The 26,312-nt window shown below is 29.4% G+C and overlaps 4 protein-coding genes across 9 annotated transcripts; all 4 read left to right on the forward strand.

Moving 5' to 3' along the window:
- Nucleotides 1-41: 41 nt before the first annotated feature.
- LOC113789389 (guanine nucleotide-binding protein G(q) subunit alpha-like) lies at nucleotides 42-3,284 on the forward strand. The gene is made up of 2 exons (XM_075821741.1): nucleotides 42-1,997; nucleotides 2,659-3,284. Exons 1-2 carry the CDS (start codon nucleotides 1,024-1,026, stop codon nucleotides 3,020-3,022), a joined length of 1,338 nt encoding a protein of 445 aa, XP_075677856.1. The 5' UTR covers nucleotides 42-1,023; the 3' UTR covers nucleotides 3,023-3,284.
- A 143-nt stretch (nucleotides 3,285-3,427) lies between these two features.
- Nucleotides 3,428-9,165, forward strand: LOC113789454 (cyclin-dependent kinase-like 1). Of its 6 annotated transcripts, XM_075821723.1 has the most exons (6): nucleotides 5,724-5,896; nucleotides 6,211-6,564; nucleotides 6,888-6,988; nucleotides 7,068-7,519; nucleotides 7,578-7,772; nucleotides 7,840-9,165. In XM_075821723.1, exons 2-6 carry the CDS (start codon nucleotides 6,554-6,556, stop codon nucleotides 8,959-8,961), a joined length of 1,881 nt encoding a protein of 626 aa, XP_075677838.1. In that variant the 5' UTR covers nucleotides 5,724-5,896; nucleotides 6,211-6,553; the 3' UTR covers nucleotides 8,962-9,165. The 6 variants fall into 6 exon arrangements, with proteins under 6 accessions (XP_075677835.1, XP_075677838.1, XP_075677839.1 ...); XM_075821720.1 differs by lacking the exons at nucleotides 5,724-5,896; nucleotides 6,211-6,564 and adding an exon at nucleotides 3,428-4,954; XM_075821724.1 differs by lacking the exon at nucleotides 6,211-6,564 and having other exon boundaries at nucleotides 5,764-5,896.
- Nucleotides 9,166-10,875: 1,710 nt separating this feature from the next.
- On the forward strand, nucleotides 10,876-12,085 carry LOC142645474 (uncharacterized). Its single transcript, XM_075821737.1, has 2 exons — nucleotides 10,876-11,008; nucleotides 11,069-12,085. The coding sequence occupies exon 2, from the start codon at nucleotides 11,085-11,087 to the stop codon at nucleotides 11,880-11,882; it is 798 nt and encodes a 265-aa protein (XP_075677852.1). The 5' UTR covers nucleotides 10,876-11,008; nucleotides 11,069-11,084; the 3' UTR covers nucleotides 11,883-12,085.
- Nucleotides 12,086-21,024: 8,939 nt separating this feature from the next.
- Nucleotides 21,025-25,621, forward strand: LOC113789379 (uncharacterized). Its single transcript, XM_075821718.1, has 2 exons — nucleotides 21,025-21,167; nucleotides 21,320-25,621. The coding sequence occupies exon 2, from the start codon at nucleotides 21,440-21,442 to the stop codon at nucleotides 25,046-25,048; it is 3,609 nt and encodes a 1,202-aa protein (XP_075677833.1). The 5' UTR covers nucleotides 21,025-21,167; nucleotides 21,320-21,439; the 3' UTR covers nucleotides 25,049-25,621.
- Nucleotides 25,622-26,312: the final 691 nt, after the last annotated feature.

The following is a 26,312-nucleotide window of genomic DNA, read 5'->3' on the forward strand; positions in this document are numbered from 1 at the left end:
TGAGACCATCAAAAAAAGAAGAAAAAAAAAAATCAAATAAATAATATTACCCTGGATACAAATTACCATTAGTAACCTCACCAACATTTTATGATAATAATAATAATAATGTCTTGCAAAAATCAAATGATAAGATCATCATTTTATTATGATCAGCAACAACAACAGCAAAAAACTTTTACAAGACTAAACCAGAAATAAAGAAAGAGAAAAAAAATCATCTTCGATGATAATAATCAAATAAGAAATTAAAAATGAAAATCAAAGTCTCTAATATAATCATCATCATTATTATCATTATCGTCTTTAATACCGAAAATTTTTGTCCAGCCCATCATCATTATTATTATTACTGTTGTCGTCGTTGTCGATAAAATGGATTTTCACCATGACAATCATTGGCCATTATCGACAAATCAAACCCAAACCGACCGGTCTATCCAATATGTTGATGATGATCATCATCATCATAATTATAAACCATCATCATTGAAATTGGAAATGAAAAAAAAAGAACAAAAGAAGAAACAAAAGTCAAAATCCAAATTTTTTTTTTGTCAAAAACAAATGAAAAATAATTATCATTGTCATTCGAACAGCAAACATCTTATCTAACCAACAACAACAACAAATAATAAATATTGTTCCAACAACATCTTTGAAGACATTTTATTCGCATTGGAATTTGTTTTTTATTCTTAATTCCGAATTTCTTCAGGGTGATCTCGTTATCGACAGTTATATAATTATATAACAACAACAACAAGAAGAATTTATCGTAAAAAAAACATCTTTCTTATTTTCCATTCGAATTATTGTTGTGCTTGTTTTTTTTCTATCTATCTCTCAGTTTTCAACATCATCTGTTCATTATTTATGGTTCTTTACCAGAATTCCTTACGGGCTTTTTCATTATTGTGATCGTTTTAATAAAAACGAAAAAATAAAATAAAAAAAAGTGTACCGGGCAAATTCAAGATTTTCGTTTTTGTTTTGTTTCAAACAAACAAACAAACAAAAATCATGTGTATCGAATCAAATGAATCACGTGAAATACGTAAACGTAATAAAAAAATTGAAAAAATTCTTAAAGAAAATAAATCAATTGTACGTAAACAGGTAAAATTATTATTACTTGGAACGGGTGAATCGGGTAAAAGTACATTTATTAAACAGATGCGTATTATACATGATAATGGTTTTACATCAGCCGAATTAATCAATAATCGTATCTATGTATTTCATAATACAATAAAATGTATGCAATTATTGTTACATGCAATGAAATATTTATCAATTGAATTTGAAAATTTTGAAAATAAAAATCATTATGCTGAACAAATATTATCGATTGATTGTTCATATTCACAAGCAACAGTAATATTTGCAAATCAATTATCATTATCAAAAGATTTGGTTGATTGTATTCGTTGTTTATGGTCGGATTCCGGTGTAAAACAATGTTATGAACATCGTACACAATTTCAATTATCCGATTCGGCGGAATATTTTTTCGAAAATGTTGAACGTTTTGGCCAACCAAATTATATACCGACAAATGATGATATTGTTCGAATACGTTTGCCAACAACCGGTATTATTGAACATTTATTTTATATAAAATCAGCCAAAATTAATTTACGTATTGTTGATGTTGGTGGTCAAGATAATGAACGTATGAAATGGATAAATTGTTTTGAAGGTGTTACATCGATAATATTTTTAACAGCATTAAATGAATATGATATGTTTAAATATAAAAGTAATCATTTAAATTTTAATGATTCAGAATATGATCAAATGATACAAATATTAGATGGAAGAAAATCAGAAAATCGTGTTAATCGTATGCAAGAATCATTAAATTTATTTAGTTTAATAACAAGTTTAAAAACATTATTTAAATCATCATTTATATTATTTTTAAATAAAAAAGATTTATTGGAAGAAAAAATTAAACGTTCACCATTAAAACGTATATTTGAAGATTTTAACAGGTTCGCTACCAGCGACGCATATGTGCGTCGTTTTAGTTCTTTATTTTGAACCCGACGACGCAAATATGCGTCGTTTTTGTATTTACATTTAAGCAAATATGCTTGGTTTTAGTATTAACATTTGATCGAATTTGCGTCGTTTTTGTTTTTACATTAGATCGAATATGCTTGGTTTTAGTATTCACATTTGATCAAATTTGCGTCGTTTTTGTTTTTACATTAGATCGAATATGCTTGGTTTTTGTATTCACATTTGATCAAATTTGCGTCGTTTTTGTTTTTACATTTGATCGAATATGCTTGGTTTTTGTATTCACATTTGATCAAATTTGCGTCGTTTTTGTTTTTACATTTGATCGAATATGCTTGGTTTTTGTATTCACATTTGATCAAATTTGCGTCGTTTTTGTTTTTACATTTGATCGAATATGCTTGGTTTTTGTATTCACATTTGATCAAATTTGCGTCGTTTTTGTTTTTACATAAATGCAAATACTCGTCGTTTAAGATTTTACATTTATTTATCAATTAGATTTTTTCAAATTTCTTATATAATTACTTTTACAAATATGCGTTGGTTTTAAAATCATTGCCATTCAAAGTTCTATTATAAAAAATTCCATGGGCTGTGGTTAAAGATTTGTTTCTCAAGCGCTGGTAGCGAACGAGTTAATGGAAATATCAATGATGCATCAGATGCTGGACAATTTATAAAAGAATTATTTATACGTAATGCATTTAGTTATTATAATGATGATAAACAATTATTTAATCAATATGATAATAATGGTAAAATTATTAATGATAATTCTTTTCATCATCATCAAACATTAAACGGTACGATATCGATGAATAGTAATAATAATAATAATGGTATTCATCATCGTCAATCGATAAAAAGAGAAACAAAAACAATTTATTCACATTTTACCTGTGCAACCGATACCGAAAATATTAAATTTGTATTTGATTCAGTTAAATGGACAATTTTGAATAAAAATATGGAAGATTTTGGTCTTCATTGAAACAAAACAAAAAAAAATTTTCCATGATTTTTGATTTTCAACAAATGTCATAAATTAAATTTTGTTTATTTTTTCAAATTAAATAAATTCTAATTTCTAATTTTTGTTTGGAATGTTTTGTTGAAAAATTTCAATTCAATTTGTTTGTTTTGTTTGTTTTTGTTTCTAGAATAGAGAATATTTTGGCTAAAGGGAGCAGCAGGAAACACCAGAATAAACAATAAACCCACACAAATATAAACACAAACTAATAAAAGAAATTCAGGTGTCCAAAACGACGCTATATAATGATATTATGGGTTCTGTTCATTTTTTTTTGTTTAGTTTATCTTTTTCTTTGTTTGATAGGTCAATATATTTTCTGAGTAAAAAAAAGGAATTCATATTCCATATGGTGATGATGATGATGATGGTCATTTTCATTTCATTTCGCTTGTTTTAATGTTGTTGCTGTTTGTTTGGATCGATTTTTCATGTTTTAATCAATGTTGAATTTTCTTTTTGTTTTTGTTTTTCGTTTCTTTGAAACATTTTTTCTTTTGTCCATCGATTCGTTCGTTCGATCGAACGTTTTTCGATTTCGAATGTTTTTTTTTCTGGTGGTAACGATATTTATGGATTTTCAAACAAAACAAAAAAAAATCAAGATTTTTTTTGACTTGTTAAACGATGAAAATGGCGGCAGTGAATAATTCTTGTTAAAAATAATTAACTTTATCGATCGATTCATTTTATGAGAAAAAAAAATTCACATAATTATCATTATCACCAGCAGAAAACGACAAAAGCCACCAACCACTACCCTTAATCATCATCAACACCAATATCGACTAAATCGACAGTAATTTGTTATACAATGTTAAAATTGTCGAAAAAATCGAATCATCCGGTTGATGATGATGTTGTTGTTGTTGATGATTTACATTATAAACGTTTGGATCAATTATTATTGTTGGATCGTCAAAATGTTCTTGTTGTACCATCTTCACCATCTTCATCATTTCAACATAATCAAAATAATCGACAACCAGCAGCAGCAACAACAACAACAACAACAACAAAACATTTGAATTGTTTGAAATTAATCGATAATGATCGATTACTTATGAACAACAATTATGATAATAATAATAATAATAATAATAATCAAAATGAATGGCCAATAATAATATCGATGAACAACAACAATAATAATAATAATCAAAATGATTGCCAACAACAGCAACAACTAAATAAGAATAAAAATCGAAATAATTCATCATCATCATCATCATTATTATCATCGAATGATTCATTTTATGAGAATCTATTCTGGCGTAATGTTTATAAAGAAACAAACGCACAACCAATACGACAACATAAGGATTTATCATTGATAAATTCATTGAAATTTTCATCAAAACAATCATCATCATCATTGAATAGGGAAATAATTTTGTCAAATCAAAAAATTGTCATCAATACAAACAACAACAACAACAATGATAACTACGATAACGATGATAATAATGAAAGATGTTTGACAGTTACAAAAAAACGTAATGATAATGATAAACATTTGACATTTCAATATTCAACTAATAACAACAAAACAATCAACGATAAAACAATCATTAAAAGAAAAAATCAACAACAAAATTCTTACCATAATAATAATAAATTGGTGAATTCAAAGAATAACAAGAATTTTGTATTGACAACAACAACAACATCGACATTGACAACAAACAATCAACAAAAACAGAAAAAGAATCTAAATAATAACATAAAAACAAAAATGATTGGAACAGAAAATCAAAATCAGAATTTGAATTCAAATTCGAACAAAATGATGATCAAAATAAATCCACCAATTTCGAATGAAAATAAACATTCGATTCGAAATAATCAACATCCTCAACAACAACAACAACAATATCTTGACCCGTTCAGGTATGACGTTATCCAGAATTTTTATATTTTGAAAAAAATTTCTTAATTAAAAAAAAATCTTATCACATAAATCTTTGTGGTCAGATTTGATTGAAAACAAAACATATTTGTATTATTCTTCCCTGTGTGTGTGTGTTATTCATTAGACATGATGACATACATTGACAAGGAAAATTATTATAATTCCGGATTCACCAGAAAAAAAAACAAAAAGATATCACGTTTTTTTTCTGTTGTTGTTGTCAGATTCTTGTCATACCAGTATTTTATTAGTCTCTCGGTTTTTTTTGTTGGGTAGCAAAGATTTATCTGTTTCTCATTTCCTGTAGTTGTCGTCGTTTTTGTTTTGTTTTGTTGCTTGATTTAAATAATTTATTCCAACCAACCAACCAAACAAACAAACTAACTAACTAACTAACAGCAGCAGTGACAAACAGAAAATCAGAAAATCAGAAAATCATCATCATCCATAAAACACAATGGTCTGATTTTCTCATACAAATCTTTTAATATCTTCTATGTTTTTCTTTTTTCGTTAGTATAATGTACATGTTTAGTTTGTATCTTTATTTATCACAATTTTGTTTTTCCCTATTTGTTGTTGTTTATTATCGTATATATTAGGATTTTGAACAAATATCAGAATATCACTATGGTTACATTCTTTTTTCATTCTTTCTCTATCTGTTTTTCTCATCACTAAATAATCAATATAAGAAAAAACATTACATTTATGGATTTCTCATATATTATTGAATTATTGAATAATGATTATTTTTTTTTCTTATAATCATTATCATCATCATCAATAATAACAAATAAGATTTGGAGGTGGAAACCAGATATATTTCATATATTTGGATTATGTCCAATTGTTGTTGTTGTTGATATTTTTCGCCCAACGGAATCGAACACCAGCGACAATCGGAAATGGTGGGTGAGGTACGTCAGTGGTAGTGGTCATGGTTATCAAACTGTAGTGGTTGGTGTGTGTTTGGAAGAAGAAGAATAATTCAAATTTGGAAGAAAGATTCTATTCAATTTTTTTGGTTTTGTTTTATTTCCCCCTTCCTTCTCTTTATTTTTGTTGTGGATAACATTCGATTTGTTTATCCTTTCTTTGTTTTTTTCTTTCATTCTCTATTAAATTGACAAAGTTTTTTTTGACAAAATTTGATAAATTCTGCAACAAATCCTGTAGAATTGAAGAAAATTGAATTTTTTTTCTCCCCCCCCCGGTTACCAATAACAACCAGAATATGGTGAAAACGGCAAATCAAATCAAACAACGATGACAACAAACGCAAAAAACAATCATCATTCATCACTAAGGGTTACGCCATTAGCCAAAAAGAAAAACCTTTTTTTGTTGTCATTATAGTGAAATTATATACGATCATTGCATAATCGTTGTCATTGAAAAATGTAAAAAACAACAACAACAATGAATTTCGTCAACTTTGAATGAATGAAGACAAAGAATAAGAATACTATTATCGTCATTCGACTATTTTAATTGTTTGATATAAAAAAAATATATATTTTAAATTTTTTAAAGTTTAAAATTTCATCATTATTATTATGTTGTCTAGGTAAAGAATGTTTCCTGTGTATGTGAATTTTTTGTTTTTTGTTTTTGTTTTTAAATGGGAAATTTGAAACGTTTTGAATTTTTTATTTTTGATTTCACATTATACCGCTATCAATTACTGGTTTTGACATTCGATTAGTAGTTAGTTTTTTTCCCTTGAGTTGACAATATAACTGATATTCTGTTCGAACACAGAATTGAAAATGATTTTTTTGTTTCGCACATCAATATCGAATTCCATTTGAAATGAATGAAATTGTTGTTTTGTTTTAAATAAACATTTTCACTGTGTTAAAATTTGACTAATTTTTAAAATTTTTTTTTGCGTATCAAATTTTCTAGCGAAAAATTGGCCATTTTAAATAGTCAATCTAGCAGTAGTAACAACAACAACGAATCCTATAAATCAACACCGAAAATTAATCGTAAAGTTTCCATTTCAGGTATGTTGTTTTTTTGTTGTTGTTTTAATTTTTTGAAAATTTCACAAACAACAAAAATCCATTAAAATAAATGAAATAGATCATCAGCAAGCAACACCATCGACAACAACAACAACACAGCAACAATCAACTAAAAAAAATTCAATCAACGGTACCAGTGTATTGGGTATAAATAAAAAACGATTATCATTATTTTCATTATCATCATTGACAAAAGATAATACGGATAAATCTAATAAACAGCAGCAACAACAACAACAACAACAACAAACAACACAGAATTCAATTTTTCGTCGTGGACCATCACAAAAACAGCAACAACAAAAACAACAACAACAACAACAATTAATGATGCATAGTTCGATTGAAAAATATGAAAAAATAGCCAAAATAGGTGAAGGTAGTTATGGTATTGTATTTAAATGTCGTAATCGTGATAATGGTCAATTGGTTGCTATTAAAAAATATGTTGAAACTGAAGATGATCCATTGATTAAGAAAATTGCAATGCGTGAAATTAAAATGTTAAAGGTATGCACTATTTTTTTTTCTTAATGATCAAAATCAATCAATCAATTTGTTTCATTAGCAATTAAAAAATCCAAATCTAATCAATTTGATTGAAGTATTTCGTCGTAAACGTAAATTACATTTAGTATTTGAATATTGTGAATTAACCGTATTGGATATATTGGAAAAATATCCACGTGGTGTACCTGAACCAATTGTTAAACGTATTATGTGGCAAACAATTAATGCTGTAAATTTTTGTCATAAACATAATGTAAGTAAATTTTTTTTTACCTGGATTAGATTATTAAACATTATATAACTTATACGTGTTAAAACAGTGTATACATCGTGATGTAAAACCGGAAAATATATTGCTAACACGTGAATGTATAGTAAAATTATGTGATTTTGGTTTTGCACGTACATTGATACCGGGTGAAAATTATACCGATTATGTTGCTACACGTTGGTATCGTGCACCAGAATTATTAGTTGGTGATACAAATTATGGTCCAGCTGTTGATGTATGGGCAATTGGTTGTGTGGCTGCTGAATTAATGCGTGGTGAAGCATTATGGCCAGGTAAATCGGATGTTGATCAATTATATTTAATACGAAAAACACTTGGTGATCTACTTGCCCGACATATAACAATATTTCGTACAAATGAATTTTTTGCCGGTGTTTCAATACCTGAACCGGATACAATTGAACCATTAGAACAAAAAATACCTAAACATATTGATCAAACTGGATTTGAATTTTTACGACGAACATTGGATAAAGATCCTGCAAAACGTTCAACATGTGAACAATTATTACAATTTTCATATTTTAATAATGTTAAAATACCTGATCTATCTTTGTATGCTACATCATCGACAACAAATAATAATAATAATAATAATAATATGGCTAACATACATTCAAAATCCAATACAAAACCAATGGATATTCCAACTAAACAAACGACAACAACAACATCATCATCATCATCATCATCATTATCAGCATTTAATTTACCACAAATATCACCAAAAACAATGAATAATGATAATGAAAATTCATTATCAACAATGTTAACAACAATGAAACAACAACAACAACAACAACAACAATCATCAAATGATTCATCTAATCAACAACAATTAAAAATAATCAATCATCAATCAAATCTATCTAAACGTAATTCAATAATACGTATAAATTCAACAAATCTAACATCAAATCAACCATTAAAATCAAATAATATTGAATTTGATATTGAAACTAATGATGGTAATATTATGACATTTAAAAGTAGTCCACAAAGACATGTTACCGGAACAATTATCCATAATAATAATAATAATAATAATAGTAATAATTTTATTATGTCGAATCCAACAATATTGGATTCATATTCCGGTAGTAATATAACAAGAAGTAAAGTTTTTGAACATTTACCCAATATTTCATAAACAAAAATAAAACAAAACAAACAAAACACCATTAGGCTTATGAAGTTTTAAAAAAAATAAAAAATTAAATTAACCAATTTAGGAACATAATTAATGCGTTTCACCTGGATGAACTATTTTTCTTTTTCTTTCAAAAAAAAAATTAATTCCATTTGTTGTTGTTGTTGATTACCGACCCAAATCTTTCACTAACACAAAAAAACACATCATTTTTTTTAGTTTTTTTTAAATACCTTTTTTTCCACTAATTTTGTTAAACAAATGAATTAAAGTTAAATGATAAATTTGACCTTGGTTTAACGATGGTTTTCACACTCTCTATGTGTGTGTGTTTACGGTGCATTTTTTGGTGGTTTTTGTTTTGTGGTCTTGTTTTCATGTCCAGATCATTACCATCAACATCATAATCATTTATTCATTTTTTATTTACAAGGTTATCCTGTGGTCATAATTTACCAAAAAAAATGGGTCTTCAGGGATACTAACTATTTTCAGATTTTTTTTTAGAACAACAAAGTTCCCAATAATTTCATTTTCGTTTCACTGGTTGAACTGAATTTTTTTTTTATTCATTCATTTCATTCATTACATGGAAAAAAAATCATTGATGTTCATCCATCCAAAATATTTGTTTTTAACTGAAACAACAACAAAAAAAAACATAAAAACAAACGGATCAACTATACTATGGCGGTATAATATAAATAGATAAATTGATTGGCAATCAAAATCGATCGATTGGATTGAATGAATGAATGAATGATCATAATAATGATGAGCCATTATTATTCATGATTATTACTTTTATTGATCATTATGATCGGTTTTTTATTTTCATTTTCATCATTATAATGATAATCGGGTTTAGTTCAATCGTTCAGAATCCTCGTTTTTTTTTTGCTGAATTTCATTGACATGAACCATATAGACAGACAATCTTTTTTTGTTGTTGTTGTTGTTGAAATCCCAATGATAATGATGATAATAATTTCGTCTGAATTTGACTAGCTGGCTTGCTGGCTGGTTGGATGACGATAATGATGATGGATAATTGATGACAATATAATCCCCTGACCACACATTCCATATACATTACGCGTTTTTTTTTCATTCGAAAGATGGTTGACGATCAGATCAAAATATTCATTCAGTTGTTTGTTTGTTTGTTTGAAAACAAGAAAAATGTCTGAAAATCATTGCGATAATAATGATGATGATTTGGAGCCAAAAATTCAACAGCCAACAGAATCATCACCAAAAGAATTACCACCATCATATGAATTAATTAGTTTGATTGATTCAACAAAACGTTTAAAATTATTTTGTTATAATAAAAATTGGTCAAAACCATCATATCAATTAATTAAACGTGAACGTATTGGTTGTAAAAAATTCTATACAATTCGTTTGATTATTCAAACAATATTGTTGACCAACGAAGCAACAGATATTTCAAAAAGATTGGCCAAATTACGTACAGCATCTGAAACATTAAAATATTTATGGAATAATTCAACAATGATTCGAACATTATCTCATCATCATCATCATTGTTGTTGTTGTTGTTATCATAATAGTGGACAAAATTGTCAAAATAGTCATTTTTATTGTAATGCGCATAATCAATAAGAATGTTTTTTGTTTGTTGTTTCCGATATGGTGAAATCGTTTTTTGTGTTTTGTTTACCGAAAAAGGATTATCGGAAAAAATATTTGATCACTTCCAATCTACGATTTGTGATTTAAAAAAAGCCGATGTATATCATTATTGACGAAACATAATTTCCTTGTTTTATTTCCAAAAGATTTCCAACAATTTTTTTTTTTGCAATTTTCTCAAGTATTATTGAAAACCACATTGAAAAAATGATATTATTTTTGTTATTTTTATTTATAAATGAATGATCATTGTCATAGACACCGATTGATAACATAACGATAATAATGATGATGATGATGAAGATAATCATAATTTTTGTACAAGTTTGATAATAATTATTACATTTTTATTGGTAATCGAGTAATGGTGATGGGAGTTTTTTTTTCGGTACGTTTTCTGTTTTTGATTTTCATTCTTGTTTGTTTGATGATAATTTATTATTTGAAGATGATCAACAACTATAATGATGGAACAACAACAATCACTATTAAATGAATCTGATCAAAATGAATCAAATGATTCCGTTGAAAATGATATTTCAGCTGAACAACAATCATCATCATCATCATCTTCATCATCATCGAATGAAATTATCGAAAACAACAATATTACCGAAGATAATATTGATGTGAATTCAGAATCAAAAAATATTAAACCACAAGTATCGATAAATGAAGTAAATAATAATGATGATGATGATGATGCTAAACGAACTAAACTTCATCAATCAATTCAAGCTGTTTTGGATGCTGAAAATAAACTATATAAAATTTGTGATGATCTTTGTCTTGATGAACCATATTTTAAAATTATTGAACGTATTCGATTGAATGATAGAAAATATTATGTTGTTGGTTGTATGATTATTGATCAATGTAATCGTGAATTAGAATTTAAAAGTTTTGCCATTTCAAAACGTATGGCACGTTTATGTGCAGCAATGAAAGCTGTTTTTCATTTAGAAACTAATGTAGATCATATTATCAATGATGATGAAACGAAGAAAATCGAAATGAATGATAATCATCAAATTGTTGATGAAAATACTAATGAAATCAATACAAATGATAACGATGATATTGATGAAAAAGAATCGAAAATCGGTATGATCGATGATGATTTGGATGCTGATACTGTCGACGAATCGAATGATGAAGAACCACCTCGTTATGAAGATAGTCAAACACCAACAACACCAAAAACACCCAAATCACCGGATAATTTATCTCCATTGGCTGTTATGGTCAATACACCACATTAATCACAAACGAAGTTTCTAGCATCATTTTTTGTTCATTTATTAATTTTCAATGATTTCTTTTCAATTTTATTTTCACCACATTAGATGGCGCAATATCTATCATTTAAGCAAATCAAGATTTCATTTTTTTTCTCAATTGAATTCAAAAAAAAGACAAAACAAAATTTATTGATGGAAAAATTAAAAAAAATCAATATCTTTAACACTTTTTTTTCACATTGTATTTTGGTTCCTGCTTTGTATATTTTTTTGTTTGGAAAAATTTTTGAAATTGAAATTTAAAAAAAAATATACAAATTGTGTCTATTCCAGTACAAAAGATGGCGCTACAATTGGTGAAAAGTGGAAATTGAATAGAATTTTGATTTGATTTGATTTATAAAAAAACATTTTGAAAAAGAAAAATCCAGATTATTTTTTTTGATCAAAATTTTTTTTTAGAATGCAATCCATATTGAAATTCGATATCTGAAAATGATATTTTTTTTCGGTACATCATCATCGTGTGATGCAAAACGAACCGAATTAATGTTTCAATGGATATATGATTATCATCGATCATGCAACAAACAAAAGAAAAAAAACTCGTGCAAAAAAAATGATTTTTTCCCACTAATTTTATCTTCTTTTTTCGTAATAAAAAAATATGCAGATAGATATCCTCGACATCAGCCGCCGCAGCAGCAGCCGACGACGATATTGCCACCATCCAACCATTATCATCAATCAAAAGAGAGGGAGAGAGAGAGGTACACCCAATCATCATCATCATATAACCATGCAATATCAATTCAACTAAATCAAAATAAAAAGCTACAAGTTCAAGTTTAATGAACTTTTGTTTGGCTGGCAAGTTTAACTTGGCTGGTTTGATTGTTTGGTTATGTGTTAAATATAAACACACATAACAGGCAGGATTTTAGTTAGTTTATCAAACACAAAATATCATCAGACATCATCATTATTTGATGATTTTTTTTTGTTTTGTTTCAAATAGCAAAAACATCCATCGTTTCTTCGAAAAAATGAATACGATATTATTATCCAAATGGATCATTTTATTGAAAAAAAATTAAATTAAATTAACGAATTCCAAAGATGATAAAACAGTTTCGAAAACTGTTCAAGTTTACTGTCGACTGGTGTGTGTGTGCGGGTGGGTGGATGACTTTGGTATGGTTAATCTGATGAATAATAATGATGATAATGGTTATTAAATGAATGATGGATTGATGGATCAACACCTTTAGCTAACCATTACCTAACCTTAAAACCAGGAAAGGTAGCCTTAAAACAAAACAAAAAAAAAAAAAAACATCATCAAACCTTCTTCACAGAACAAAAGCAAGAAGTGAAGAAACAAAAAAGGGTCAAACTTTATTCAGAAGAAAGAGATTCAGAAAACTACCGAAAGAGAATCGACCAGCCTCAAAAAAATGAAAAAAAAAATACAAAAATACAAAGATCAAGTGTAAAGAAACTATTTTGGTTGGTGGAATGTCAAGTGTAGTGTATACTTTTTTGAAATGGATGGTGTTTGTGTGGTCATTACTGGTTTGTTTTGTTTGGTTGGTTTATTCTTTCAACAATTTGGCCATCAATTTTTTTTCTCGTTCATTCGTTCGTTCGTTAGTTCGTTGTTTTGTTTGTCCGTGGTCGTAGCAATTGTTGATAGTTGATGATGATGGTGGTGGTGGTGGTACATACCATGCACTTGTTGTTGTTGTTATTATTATGATAATCATCATCAGCATTAGTATAACGAACAAAAAAAAATATCAACAACGAACAGAAGCAAACATCCATCCATTCTTTTTCTATGTTGGTGTGTGTGTGTTTGTGTGTTTTTATGGATTTTTATTTTTGAAAAAATGAAATGAAATGAAAAAAAAACCATACGCGATCAAGACACGTACACAAACACACACACACACTAACCAACCAGAAACGTATCCAATATTTTATGGTTTGATTTGAAGGGTCTTTGAGCTCGTGTATATATATGGTATGGTATGTTATGTTATTTTTGTTTTGTTGCATTGAATTGGCTGGTGATAGTCTATGATAATGATGATAATGATGGTGGTATTTGTATTTTTGTTACTCTAAAAAAAAATTATTACATCAATAAATTTGATTTGATTTGACAAAAAGGACATCGACCATTTAGTTTGTTTGCCTTATGTGTATGTGTGTGATGTGATGTGATTTGTGCATACCGTTAATGTATGTTTTTTTTTCGTTTTTGATTGGGATTCTGGGGCAATAATCAATCAATCAATCGATTATACCGGCATTTATTCTTCATCAATGTGATATATGTGAGTGATGTGATTTTTTCCTCATTTATGCTGATGGCATTCAAATTCAATTTACTGTTTTGGAAAAAGAATTTTCATCGATAAATGCTTGATCATGGTTTTTTTCTTTGATTGAAGAATCTCCAAAGATCCATTTGTGATCGGAACTTTTTTTCAAGGTTAGTCATTTAAAAAAAATTTTGTTTTTTGCACCTATCAATTGACATCATTAATTCAACGAAAGATTTTTAAAAAAACGGAATTCACAAATGGAAATAACCAAAACAAAAACAAAAAAACTTCTTGATTTCCAAAAAATCCTTTTGCATTCTTGCAACAACAAAAAGATCTTTCACCTGGCGCTTTTTTTTTTGAAAAAAAATATCATCTCCAACCAAACTAAACTGAATATTATAAAAAAAAGAGTTTTCCAAAATAATTGCTTTGTGGATACCTGCTTGCTTTTTTTTCCATCCGGTTGTTTAGGACACAAACTTTAATCTTTGTTGTTGTTGTTGTTGTTGTTGTCCGGGTTCTTTTTTATTTTGCTGAAAACAAGCTACAACAGTGATAACCGCTTTTTTATTTCGTGTTCGAAGTCGGGTAAAAATGTGCGTGCGTGCGTGCAAAGTTGTATTTAACAACCAGAAGAAACAAAAATATTCAGGTTATTCTCACACACACACACACAAACATTTTCTTTAACCTCTACCATACCTTAAGCATACCTCACCTTAACCTCACCCTACCTAACAAAAATAAAAACACGTATTTCTAACATTCAAACAAACACAGAAATTTCTGCCACGTTTTCAAAATCTTATTACCATCATCATTACGTACGTACACACCGTGTATATACATGCCATGTCATCAGGTTGTGATCAAAAAATAGCAGCAGGTTTTATTCATTTGATTCAGTCTCCCCCCAATATTCAAAATGACAGGTTGAAAATCTACCTGTGTGTGAGAGAAAGAAAGAACCAATTCAAGAATGTCATTCGGTTATTTCATATTTTTTCTTCGCAATCCAGTTGACCAATTGGATAAAAGATAAAAAGAAAAGAAAAATGTTCATATTGGTCAGTGAATGTTCATGTTTTACTTCACACTTTATATAAATAGCCTCTGGTCAGCTTTTTAAATATTTTTTTATTTTTTTGTACCTTCTCAAATCGGTAATGTTAATCTTTCTACCTTACAAGGAGGAAAAAAAATATGATGACCATTATGTTGAATATAAAGTGCTGGCGGTGGTTGGTTGGTTGGTTGGTAACGACGTCATGTGACCTTTTTTTACTGCATTTTTTATATTTGACCTTTTACCTTTTATGATGATGATGATGATTGCACACGTGCATTTTCTCTCGTTATAGCAATAAATCGTCAAATATTACACAAATGTGTGTGTGTGTGTGTGTGTGTGTGTGTGTGTGTGTGAGAATTCCACACTAAAGATAGATAGAAAAAATGTAAAAATAGAAAAAAAACTGAAAAAAACAGGCCAACAATAAATATCTTGTCCTGGACATTGTCCAATTGGTTAAATTTTTTTCCCTCATTCTAAAATGAATCTTATTAAAATTCTTGTTTTCTTTTATCAAAAAAAAGAAGATTGTTGTTAAAACACATGACGCCGGCGCCGTATATACCTTTTACACGGAAATACATTTGACTTCTTTTGCAGCAAAAGAGAGAGAGAGAGAGAGAGAGAGAGAGAGAGAGAGAGAGAGAGAGAGAGAGAGAGAGAGAAGAATCGAATAAACTGTGTCTTCTTTTAGGCAATAATAATAATTCTAGCACGCGCTATTGTTTGTTGAATTCGCAATTCAATGAGAGGAAGAGAGAGATAGGTTTGCCATCCAATTCGACCTTTTTCTTTTGATGATGATGATGAACATGAAAAATAATTTTGGAAAGTTCATAAAGTTTGGATTGTTTGTGAAACGACCAGTTTCTCTCCATGTTTATCTTTTTGCGTGTATATGAATCTGGTATACGTGAATAACCCTCCTTTCCTCCTCCCTTAATCAACACTATTACTGGTCCCTTATAAAGCCAAAATGTCGTGTACGAAATACAAGTGTGAAACGAGAACGATACGAATAGATAGAAAAGGTCAACCATTTCAAACAAACAATATTTTTTTTCCAACAACGAAAAAAAGAAACTGTAGAATTATACAATGATAATGATGGAAATGGAAATAAGTAATTTTCGTGTTTTTCGTTCGTTGCTGCTGCTGGCTGATGTTTGGCGTCATTCACTATGTATGGAGACATACATAGAGTGATTTTTTTTTGCTGAACACGTTCATGATGATCATCATCATGAACGATGGCTTCCAGTCATCGACCTATGCGCTGCTGCTTTTGTTTCATTGACTGGTTTTTTTTTGTTTCGCTGTCGAATTGGTCGGTGTTTTTTTTTGTTGGAAAATGATACAAAGGCGCCATTGGTAGGTTTTGGTTTTTTCCTCCATCTTCTATCCTATAATGGATTGATGTTTTTTTTCTTTTTTTGGTGAAAATTTGCTCGTCGTTGATGATTGCTAAAGAAGCTATGGTTTACAAGGTGTGTTATGTTGATAGTTAAGACAAACAAGTTGGATTTAAATTTTTTCATTTTATTCGATAATTATTTGTCATTTTTTTTCGATTCCCATTGAAAATCAATGTAATACCGAGAAACCGGAAATGTTTTCTTCGCATTGAATTGAATTATTTCATAACCCAAACGTACGCCTGTCAACAGAATTTTGTCCAACCAAAAACGAAAAAAAAAGCAAAAACAAAACAAAAACCAAACATTTTTGGCGTGGCGCCTTGCGTTATATATACAAGTTGTATTTTGGTGTGTGTGCGTGCCTAGTTATGGGTTATATATTCTTTGGGAACGCGTGCACCTAAAAAGAAAACACGCACACGCACATTGGTCATTCCAAAGAGAAAAAAAAATGATGGACATCGGGGGGGAAGAAGAAAGAGAAACTTTGCTTTCAAAAGGCAGAAGCAAACAGAATTCGCTCGTACAATTCGTACATTACAACACACTAGACACGTACTTTTGTATTGTAACCAGAATTGATAGTGAAACAAAACAAAAAAAATTCACTTGGCATTTTCGAGGATCATCATCATCATTCATTCATTCATTCATTCAAACTCTTAATATATTCGCAATCCCGAAAAAAAACAGTAGGAAAAAATAAAATAAAAAACCCTACACACGCACATAATGTATCACAATGTTGAGAATATAAACATTGCAATTCATATATAGCCATGTGATGATGATGATGATGATCATTCTCTATACACTTTTATTTTTTGCCTGGGCGACACAAAATTTTGTATGAAAATCTAACCAACCAACCAAACAATCCATAGATACCAAATACACACACACACACACACAACCCTAAAATGAATTGATGGAACCGAATTTTTATATATTTCGATAGCCGAAAAAATAAACACGCACCAAACACGTATAATACATTCATACACACACACACACACGAAAACATATAGATATCAGCGGCCAGAATAATATATTAGTTAAGTAAAAGTTAAAATGATGACGCATTGTATACTTCCGTGTATTTGGTATTCCATAGAGAGAAATAGTGAAAATTTGAAAAAAAGACTGGACATTATAAATATCGATACAGATAGAAATAGTGTGTGTGTGTGTATGTAGAAATGCTACCGAAATATTTATTCGTCATCGTTTTTATTTTCTTGAACGGAAATGGATTTTTTGTTCTGATGATGATGCGCACGTGTTAATTTTGTTTTTGTTGATACTTTGCACATGCGTAATTTTCTTTCCATTTTTTTTTGTTTTCAAAATAAAAATGATTTATTTCATATCATCATTATCGTTTTTGAACAACACAAAAAAAATGATTCGGCACGTTCGACAATTCTGAAATGAACAAATAAAATAAATTATCATTTTCAATAGCAAGATAAATAAATAAACATCTTTCTTTATCTGTTTATGTGTGATGGCAATGAATGTCAAAAAAAAATCCACCAAAAAAATCAAAAAATAAATAAACAAAAATACACCATATCACCCATATCGAACAGGTAGGTAGGTGTATATAGCCATTTGCTTTTGTTGGTTTTTGGTTTTTTTTTGAAACTTGAAAATTTTAAAAATTTGAATAGTTTTTTTCTTTGTTTTTCAAAAATTCACCTGTTTGCTTATCGATAATTTTTTGTTTGTTTTGCAGATTTGTTAATCGAAGTAATACTGTAAAAATTTTTTGTTCATTTTCATTTCCAATTTATTCTGTTTTACTATTTTCATTTCGTAATATATGTGTGTCTGTGTGTGTGTTCAATGTGCGCGTGTTTTTATCATTCTGGTTCATTCATTCGACGTTCTTTTCGGTTTCGGACAACACAAACGCGAGAAAATGATCGCGCCCAACCCCTCCATAATAGAAATAGAATACTGCAATAGAAAAGCAGCACGTGCGCCGCCGTATGTCCAAAACAACAAGAATACAGAATTAGTTAAGTAAAAAAGTGACGAATATAACGCACGCACCTACATAGAAAGAGAGATAAAAAGGCGACTGCCAGCACGTTTTTTTGTTGTTGTTGGACCAAAGCAATGTAGAAACATAGAAAGAATCAACGAAAAAATAAAACTGGTTCATTCTTTCTTTCTGTTGTTTTTCTGGTTTTGGCCAGCATAGAATATTTTCAACTTGGGAATATGTTTTTATTTATGGTGCCCATTTCATCATCATCATCACATTATTGGTTACTGCTGCTTCCTTTGCCGCTTCTTTGATTTTGTGTGTGCGTGTCGTTTTTGGACCAAGAATTGTTGGGAGATAAAAGTAGGAGGCTGGGGGGGGGTTAAATAAAAATAACCGCACTGTCCACACACCAAAAAGAGAGAGAGAGAGAGAATAGTATTTTTGTATCTAGAAATTCACCAACAACATTACCACGCGCACTTTATGTAATGTCGTCGTTGTCGACCATTTCGATTACCCGAATGTCCACTCTTTTTGCCTGATCCATATATATCGGTTTTATTATTATGGTTATCATCATTTTTGATGTGTTTCTGTCATTGGTGGCTCCCCAACAAAGCAGCAGTATTCCAATTTGGCTATTTCTTTTTTTTCTGCGTGCTTTTTTTTCTGTTGGTGTACATTTTTAGGTTCGAATCGACTGGAAGAAGAAGAAAATCGCGTGATATAACGCGTTTTTCATTTCATTTCATCATAATATATTCTGGGAGCTGGGAGCCCAGGAAATTCCGTATGTGCGTGTGCATTTTTTTTCTCGTTTTTTTTTTTGTTTTGTTTTTTGTTTCGTTGAAAATACACGCCAATACATACCGAAATAGTGAATTAAAGAAACAAAACGAGAAAAAAAAATTATACGTACGAGTATAGCTCGTAGTGGATAACCGAATTTTCGGGTTTTATTTTTTTTTGTTCATCGTCGTCGTCGTCCTTCCTTCTCTCTCCTTCTTTCGGTATTACATAGAAGAGGAAAAAAACCGATAAAAAACTGATGATGATGATGACTGACTGACTGAATGATCGTGACAGTCCGCGTACACCACCATTACCATCAACATCATCATCATCATCATCATGATCATAGTGTGCTCGCGTTTTCAATTCTTGTTTTTCTTTTCGGCCTTCTTGTTATTATTATTATTCACATTTTTATAGTTTTAGAGTTCATTTCATTTCATTTCAAGCTTGATCATCATTCCGATCATCATCATCATCATCATCATCTTGATCTTGTTTGGTTAGTTTCGGTTATGATGATGATGAATAAAGAAGAATACTCTTTACACAGATGTTTTGAATTATTTGTTTTTTTATTTCTTTCTTTCTTTTGATATAATGAACAAATCGAGAGAAAAAAAAATTCCTAATTCGATACAATCGATATAATCGTCCATCATCATCTTCATTATTTATCATTATTATTATTATTATTATGTTTATTCTTAATTCTTCATTTGTTATCGTTATAGTGTGATAAAATTATTTAATCTGAAAACAAAATCATCCATCGATAAAAAATGATGGACATAAAGAAAGCTGCTAATGCTGTTAATAATACTGCAACAATTTCATCGTTCAATATCGAATCGAACGTATCTTTGGATTCATCACCATCACCATCAACAACATCGGCATCAGCACCAGGATCTCCATTTCATCCAATTCTTTTACATCAATTTCTTAAACATCATCAACAACAACAACATCAGCAACAACAATCACAAACAAAAACAACAAATAATTCAATATCATCAACAACAACAACATCACCATTATCATCTGAATCAAATTCACCATTAACCGATAATAATTCAACAACAGCAGCACAATTATTACAAAATTATGCTATGGTAGCGACATCTATTGCTAATGGAACAAATTCAAATCCAATTCAAATCGATACTGGATTCTGGGATAATACAACCGCAACAACAACGGCATCGAATTTTTTAACAACCGAATCAAATGAAATTGTTGCATCAATGATGGCTGCCGCTGCTGCCAACAATCAACAGAATCAAAATTCTTCAAATAATGATCATTCGTCATCATTTGCAAATGCTGCAAGTCAATTATTGGCTGCAATTTCAGCACAAATGATCAAAGAGTAAGTTGTTCTCGAATTCTTTTTTGTTTTGTGTTGACTAATCATAATGGATTTTCTGTTTTTCTTTTTCAGTTCTACGACCACTACATCACCAACATCATCATCATCAACGACAAAATCATTGGGTAAAAATATTGTCAACAAACAACAACGAGAAAGAGATGAACGATTTTGTATGATTTGTGGTAATAATATTATCGCTCATAATCAATTAGAATATGAACAACATTTATTAACACATTTTTCACAATTAACTGAATTATCGGATACAATGGCGAATGGATCGATGAAATTATCATCACCGTCATCATCATCATCATGTAAGTTTTTAGTTTGCGATTTAATTTTATCATTCACATATTGATTTTAATGATAATTTTTTTTCTGTTTTTTCATTCATTTATCAATCAATCAATCAATCATTAAATGAAAAATCGATTGCACGCGTACGCACGCACGAACATATATATAGATGGTATACCATTTTTACATCAGATGCAAAATTTATTAAACCAAAACCAAACATCATCATCAACAATAACAACACCAACACCGACATCAACATCATCACAACAACAACAACAACAGACCAATGGATCCACCTCTTCATTATCATCAAGTGCAATATCCAAATACACAACAAACCACAACATTGTCTGGTGCCGATCAACGATCAACTACATCACAACAACAACAAGTGATGACTAAAAAACGTAAACTATTATCATCACATCAAGCTCAACAACAACAACAACAACAGCTGCAACAACAATTAAATAATACGGATCAGGATTCCTCAATGAATGATCCGTTGATGATTATGGCCAATAATAACAATAGTGATGAACAACAACAGCAACAACAACAGACCATCAAAGGTATCAATAGCCATTTGTCATCATCATCAACAACAACAACAGCATTTCCATGTACATCCTGTCATAAAACATTTGCAACTGAAGTTGATTTAAAAGCTCATTTGATTAGACATCTTACGCAACATCCATTTGTTTGTTTTGCTTGTGGTAAAGGTTTTAAATATGAACATTCATTAAATTTTCATATAAAATCATATCATTCTGGTGGTAATAGTGGCAGTAGTAGCGGCAGTGGAAATTGTGGAAATGTATCCAACAATAATAATTCGGAAAATTTGAAATCAAAAATTGAAACCGAAAATAATAATAAGAAATTATCATCAAACAACAATAAAAATATTGATCATTCAAAATGTACGGATAATAATGATCATCAATTATCACCATCATTGTTAAAATCAACAAAACGCAAATGTTCCTCATCGCAATCTCAATCGCAATTACAATTGAATGAATCGCAATCAGAATCGACAACAACAACATCGAATGTTAATAATAATAATAAAAAATGCAAATCAAATATTGATGATCAATTAAAATCAATGATAACATCAACATTGATTACTGATGAAAATCATAATCAAACAACAGCACGATCGTTTAATTGGTCACAAGCTGATGTTTCATTTTTTTGTAAACCACCGGCTAATTTGGTTGCCGATTCTCCTATACAAATACGTTCGGAAAAAATTCTTGTATCATTATTGGATGCAATCAATGTACAAACTGAACAGCCATTATTATTCTATAAATGTTGTCTTTGTTCAGTTGCATTTGCATCAATGGAACAAATTACTAACCATATTCAACAAGTACATCATATTCTAATGATACCTACAACAATGAATGGTTCGGAATATCTACTTACATCTAACCAAACAATAACCGTTGGTGGTCATGATCAACAACAACAAAAAGTAGCTGAAAATGCTGCTGCAGCTGCTGCTATGGCTGCTTTGTTTGCAAAAACGGCTGCCGGAATCGATGGATCCGATCAATCGATTATATCGAAGCTATCATCATCAACATCATTACCATCATCACCATCTTCAACAACATCGCTATCGATTAATACAAGAACAACAACTTTACAATGTGATAAATGTTTGGCAAAATTTAATGATACTATAGAATTTGAAATTCATTGTCAATTACATCGAACATTAGAAATGGCTAGTTCGAATTCGAATCATTTAACAACAACAGCTGCAACAAATCAACAATTTCAATTATTAAATTCACTTATGAATAATAATTCTATGGCCACGAATCATAACAATAAATCTGGTCTATCAATATCAATTCCAGCAGCAATCAATCAACAACAACAATTAAATCATCATCATCAATCAGCTGTTGTTGATTTTCGTAAAATCCTGGCAAATGCATCAAAAAATACTGATTTTGGTCGTAAATTTGCTGCAAGTTTAATGGATGGATCTCATCATCATCAACATACTATTGGTGGACAAACAACATCATCATCGACTACCAAAGATAAAACACTATTATCTATTGTTGGTAATAGTGGTGATAATAATTTTCCACCATCAATAGCAACAAATGATTCAAATTCTTTACATCATCATGATCCAAATACACCACCACCACCAACAATTATACCGACATCGATGATTACTACAAAACAACAATCATCATCATCATCTAACAATAATAATTCAACAACATTGACCAATTCATCATCATCGGATAACAATAACAATTCATTATTATATCTTTCTGGAATTGTACCAGATATAATTGGTCATCAAACATTGTTGGCGGCAACTAACGTTAATCAACAACATCCAGTATCAACTGCTATGAATCAATCACATTCAATGAAATCGAATAAATCAAATAAATCAACATTATCATCATCGATTACATTGGCCGATCTAACTACATCGACATCAAATGAAAAATGTTCATCACCGAAAACAACACGTAGTAACAGTAAGAATAATGGTTCATCATCATCGACATCATCTTCATCATCATCAACATCATCGACAACAACATCATCAAGACATTTAAAAGAACCTGTAGATATTTTCGAAGGTGCTGGACAAAGTTTACCGATACAAAAATTTTCTTTAGGTGATATTGAAGAGACGGCACCCGGTCAATTTAAATGTCGATTTTGTGACAAAACATTTGATCGAGTGTTTAGTGTACATCGTCATGAACGTGTACACACTGGATTTAAACCTTGTGTTTGTAAAACATGTGGCCGTGGTTTTTCCGAAAAACGTAATCTTCGTCATCATATTATACGTTTTCATTCGGATGGTAGTGGCCGTGAATTATTGAAACGAAAACGTAAACCTAAAAATGGTACAATAAACAATATTGATAATAATCAATCATCAACAGATACGACTATTATGCAGATGATGCAACAACAGCAACAAATGACCACTGATAAATTGATAACATCACCATCATCATTTATGTCATCATTATTATCATCGGCTGCTTTGGCTGCATTTCAATTTAATAATAATCCAGCAACAACTACGACTGTTAGTGGTGGTGATACATTAATTAATGATACAAATAATGGTAGTCTTTCAAATCTAAAATTATCGTTAGCCGAATTAAATCGATTAAATTCCTCATCATCATCATCATCAACAAAAACATTGACAACAAAAACGCGTCGTTCAAATAAATCACAACGAAATGAATTTGAAAATGTTATCAATAATAATAATGATAATGATGGTGGTGGTGATGGAGAGAAAACAACAAATTTGAGCTTAAATTTATTGAAAAATAATCAAAAAATGAATGAATCGATTCTCAATCTATCACCATCATCAGTTGCAGCAATAGCGTCATCATCGATCATCACTTCATCTGGATCATCACGTCGACGTAAAAGTGTTAAACCATCACGAAAAGTTGCGACACAAGATGATGATGAAGATGGTGATGATAATGATAATGATAATGTTGATGATGATAATCAAAATCAAAAGGAAGAAGAATCATCGAAAACGCAACAACAATCAAAAATTGTTGATTTGGATTCGATTGAAATAAATCGACAACCATCATTACAACAGGATGATGGTGAAGAAACCGAACCAGAAGATAATAATGATGATAATGAAATAATTCAATCAACAATTGAATCAAGTGATAATTCAAAAAATGATGAAACAAAAAATGAAGATAATTCAGAAGATACTGAACCGGAGGAAAACAATGACCATGATGATGGAGATGATGATGATGATGATGAACAGATGAATAATTCCACCAAAGATAATAAAGATTCACGACAAACAAAAAACAGAAAATCTTCAACAAGATAAAATTGAAATAATCATTTCAACATGACCATCTTAATTTAGATGGCCAAAATAATCCAATAGTAGTGGTATTAGTGATGGTAATAGTTGTCATTTAAATTCTTCTTCCATAATCTTTAATAATCGATGGTATTGCGATACTGGTTATGAATTCCCGAAGCAACAAAATTTCTTTCATTTTAAACAAAAAAAAACAAAATTTAATTTAATTTTTTTGTGATATAAAACTGCTCGAATTATGTGCATCATCATCATTTACATTTACATTCACATCATTTACATCATCATTATCATTGACATTATAATGAAATAATGAAATTAATTTAATGAAAATTATACTCTTCGTTTTTTTTTTTGGTCACATCACACACACATTTAAAAATAAACATCATCCTATTTATTATTATTATTTGAATTATGATTTTGAAACGAAAAAAAAACATATTTAATACAATGTATTGCATCCACCACCCACCTACCTAATTTACACCTGTATTTTGATTATTATTATTATTATTATTATTATTTAAAAAAAACTTAAGGCAAAATTAAAAGAATTAATTTAATTTATCTTAATTTAATTTGTTTTTGTTTGTTTGTTTGTTGACTTTATTGCGTTCAATTGGACTCAAATAATTTTTTTTTCTCAAAATGTTTTTTTCTCGTTATTATTGGAAATCAAATCAAGATGATTGTAGTTTTACTTATAAAAATCGTATAATTTTACTTTTTTTAAACATATAATTGATAATCGTCATGGAAAAAAATTATCATTCTTTATTAAATATCAAAATCAATGATTGCATACGGATTGCGTTTGAGTATCCACTATTCTTTTTTTGTTCTTGGTTATCTTATGGTTAATCTCTCTATTTATGGTAAAAAATTACTAAATAAAATTATTTTTGAAGATACAAACACACCGAAAGACACTTGTTGACTAAAATGATTTCATTTTGGAAACAAAACAAAAAAATAAAATAAAATATTTTTCATTTCATTTCATTTCATTTTTTTTTGTATTTTCGTTATCTGGATTATATTATAACCTGTAACGTTGTCCATAATTGAATCATATCATTAAGTGTAAATGAGACTGGTGTTTCATTTGTTTGTTTAGATTTTATTGATAAATAAATAGTATATTGGTTTAAATGAAATGTTTTCTCAAAATTTTCTATCTTTATCCAATTACAATCTATTTCGATATTAATATTGGTTCCATTTGTTGTTATAAATGGTGTTATCAAAATAAATTTTGAAACAA

This window comes from Dermatophagoides pteronyssinus, unplaced genomic scaffold (genome assembly GCF_027571235.1).
Source record: "Dermatophagoides pteronyssinus isolate colony J.1.1.1.1 unplaced genomic scaffold, Derpt_VIB-CSIC_2022.12 sq0012, whole genome shotgun sequence".
Classification (NCBI taxonomy): domain Eukaryota; kingdom Metazoa; phylum Arthropoda; class Arachnida; order Sarcoptiformes; family Pyroglyphidae; genus Dermatophagoides; species Dermatophagoides pteronyssinus.